This window comes from Alligator sinensis, unplaced genomic scaffold (genome assembly GCF_000455745.1).
Source record: "Alligator sinensis unplaced genomic scaffold, ASM45574v1 scaffold1295_1, whole genome shotgun sequence".
In the NCBI taxonomy this organism is placed as follows: Eukaryota; Metazoa; Chordata; order Crocodylia; family Alligatoridae; genus Alligator; species Alligator sinensis.
Window position 1 is genome coordinate 2,421,102 of NW_005841880.1, and position 3,067 is coordinate 2,424,168.

General features: G+C 42.6%; 1 protein-coding gene across 5 annotated transcripts in view; it reads left to right on the top strand.

Annotated features, from left to right (window-relative positions):
• Nucleotides 1–1,952, top strand: part of LOC102372028 (scaffold attachment factor B2-like) — a 19,748-nt gene extending 17,796 nt beyond the window's left edge. For 2 of the 5 annotated variants that reach the window (XM_025196474.1, XM_025196477.1), the window contains exons 17-19: nt 21–318; nt 1,201–1,267; nt 1,592–1,952. In XM_025196474.1, the coding sequence (XP_025052259.1) occupies nt 21–318; nt 1,201–1,267; nt 1,592–1,715 (489 nt within the window). In that variant the 3' untranslated portion in view covers nt 1,716–1,952. Of the gene's footprint in view, nt 1–20; nt 319–895; nt 1,009–1,200 lie in introns of all 5 variants that reach the window. The other 3 variants (XM_025196476.1, XR_003092558.1, XM_025196478.1) reach the window with 3 other exon arrangements.
• Nucleotides 1,953–3,067: the final 1,115 nt, after the last annotated feature.

Genomic DNA, 3,067 nt, shown 5'->3' on the forward strand with positions numbered 1-3,067 from the left:
CATGCTTTTTTGCCTTTCAGCATTATCCAGATGAGCGGCATGGAGGACCAGACCGCCATTCAAGGGATGCACGAGACAGTTGGGGCAGCTACGGGTCTGACAGAAGAATGAGCGAAGGGAGAGGGATCCCGCCACAGTCCCGGTTAGTACGTGGAAATGCGGGCCATCGCTCACCAGCACTTAACATGCTAATGCTCTTTGAAACCTCAAATGTACTTCCAAAGAACAACAGTGGGTGCAGTTTTACAAATAGAAATCCTCTCCAGATGTTTTCATCGAAGGGCTGTTCTTCCTCGGATGGGCAAGAAACTTACACAGGTAGCTCCTTTGTGCATCAAGAATGTAGTGAGTACAGAGCTGCTGAACTAGCTGCTCTGCTGGTAACAACCACTCTATTGGAAGGGCTGGCTCTTCTGCATATGAGGTGTACTTCAGGCCCTTGTGATCCAGTCTCTTTTCAGAGTCTATCTCATGCATAATGGTCTGGATTGACAACAGTATTCAGAGCAATTGGCTCAGAATCATTATAGGCTGGGACTCCGCTGGAATCCCAGAAGTATCCTTTCAAAGGCTTCAGTGAGCAGATTTATGCCACTGTAACTTTGAAGTGACGTTATTCGCTTAACGGAGCTGTGGTGCGGTATCAGCTGTTCATGTCTGTGTCGACCCATGCTGAGAAAATCCAATTCCTTGTGATGGGCTGGTTGTCCAGCAAGTTTCTAATTAGGGTTTGTCCAAAGAGAGAGGGGTGCTTATAAATATGGGGCAGGTAGAGATGTAGTTTTGTACATGATTTTAATCAGCTTTTATGTATGGGGTCTGGTATTTGACTTCACCCTATGCTATCAAATTGATGAGGGACGCACCTGGAAGCTTTTCTTTTATTTTTTTTAAGAGATGGACGTGACTGGGGAGATCATGGTCGAAAGTTAGAGGGGCATCAAGATCGTTCATGGCAGGGAAATGTGGATGGAGGAATGATGGGACGGGATCATGAGAGATGGCAAGGTACACTTGCTGCTTACCAGCGTGATTGTGGTTTTTTCCTATGAATTGCTGCTACTGAACTTTTAGTGGTAGTTAAAATTCATACAGAGCTTTTAACAGTAACAGCATTACAAAGCAAGCAAGCAAAATTCTGGGAGCAAGGGGGGTGGTTAAATTTTCCTATTAAAAATGCTTTTCTTGCTTTTTCACCAGGTGGTGAAAGAGGTATGCCTGGTCAGTCAGGACCAGGCCACGTGATGAATCGAGGAGGAATGTCAGGGTAAGAAGCTTTGTCAAGGGTTTTTAGTTCTCGCCCGTCACTTCCTATTCTTCTAAATCCCACACTTGTGCACGCTTCTTTTAATTGAATCATTTGGACGTTCCAAGAGCTAAAAGAATTGTGCGTAGCCATGGAGAGCGCCAACTCTTAGTCTCATTACCATTAGTGATGTCACTTGAGACAAGAATGTTCCAGCGGTTTTATCTGGTGCACTGTATTTCAAGGATAAAAAAAAAATGACTCAAAAGGTAAATGCTGCAAACTGAAAGCAATGCGTTAACTTTCAGCTTATAAAATTCCTGAATGTTTGGCCTTGTTCTCTAGGCGTGGGGGCTTCATTCAGGGTGGAAACCAGAACCAGATGATGCAGAGTAGTGGAATGCAAGGGTTCGCAGGGCAGGACAGAGCAAACAGACCCAACGATCCACGCTTCACCCGCCGCTACTGAAAATTTTAATTTTCTTTGAATGCAAGATGGCGACAGTGGTGAATTCTGTTACCCAGGGTCACCGTCAATTTATGTAATTAAAGAAATTGCTGCCATATTGTAGCTGAAATACTATGTGAACTCATTTGTTTGTTCAGCTTTTTTTTGTAATAAATGTGTTCTTGTTCCAACACCACTTAAGTTTCTGTTAATGAAACATTCCATTTTTCATAAACAATAAAACCAGTTTACAGCTAATGCTTGTTTCCATGGTCTGAGTGTTAAGTACAAGGCATTAGGAAGAGTGAAAAGGAACTTTTGCTTTTTCAGCTGCACCCTAATCCTTTAATGATCCCCAGCAGACAGGGCATCAATGTTATTTCACCTAGAAGATGCTGCCTTTAGGAGCTTCCAACAAGAGTGCTTGCTCCATTGTTGGCAGTGCTCCATTCATTACAGAAAAAAAAGCACACCCCCATTAAAATCATCCAGACTGGTGCGCACACCCATAGCTATGAAGACATTGAGGCAGAAAGAATGTCATTGATTGAGTCACTGGCAGCTGCCTCTGGGTATTTGGTTTCTAAATCAAATGCTGACCAGGCCTATTGGTGAAACTAAAGGTCAGATTTCTCTCACCTAAGTGGACATAGCACTACTCTGAGATGGAATAGTGGCAGGCCAGCAAGTATGTGCAAAGAAATCTGTATTGTAGTACTGAGAAGTACATTTCTGCTATAGTATAAATTTCAACCTATGCTTCAGTGGGAGTAGACTGGCCTTGGGCAGGCCTTGAAAGTGCTGAGCACTCAATATGGGAATAAATTATTTTCATTTGAGACTTTAGCAGGACAAAGAGATAAAGCTGCTGCTGAAGACTGTAAAGACATTTAGGCTTAGATAATCTACCATAAATGTCCTTACCTGTGGAGGACAGCCTATCAGTTTTAACCACTAAAAATACCTGCATTGCTATAAGGTCAAAAGATAATTTTGTAGGATCCGCAAACAAGATTTTCTTTGGATTTTTACTACTTAAATACAGTAACTTGGGAGATGCGTCGTTGCTATACAGTTGTCTGACCTTTGTGTTCAGTCTAAAGGCAGTACCTCGAGCTTTCCCAATGCCGTGCTCTTGCTTTACACTCTAAACAGAGCAGCCTTGGTGGTGAATTTCAGGTGATCAATATTAATGACAGTTAAATGTTTCAGTAAGATTGCAAGGCCTTGCATGAGCAGAATTACATTGCATATTTGGGATATAAACATTCTCAGTATGTGCCAACCGTAGCACCGCCTCAAATGCCTTATGTGCATGCAGATAGTGTTCTGTATAATTGACCATTTGCGAATGGCTCGAACTACAAGTCTAT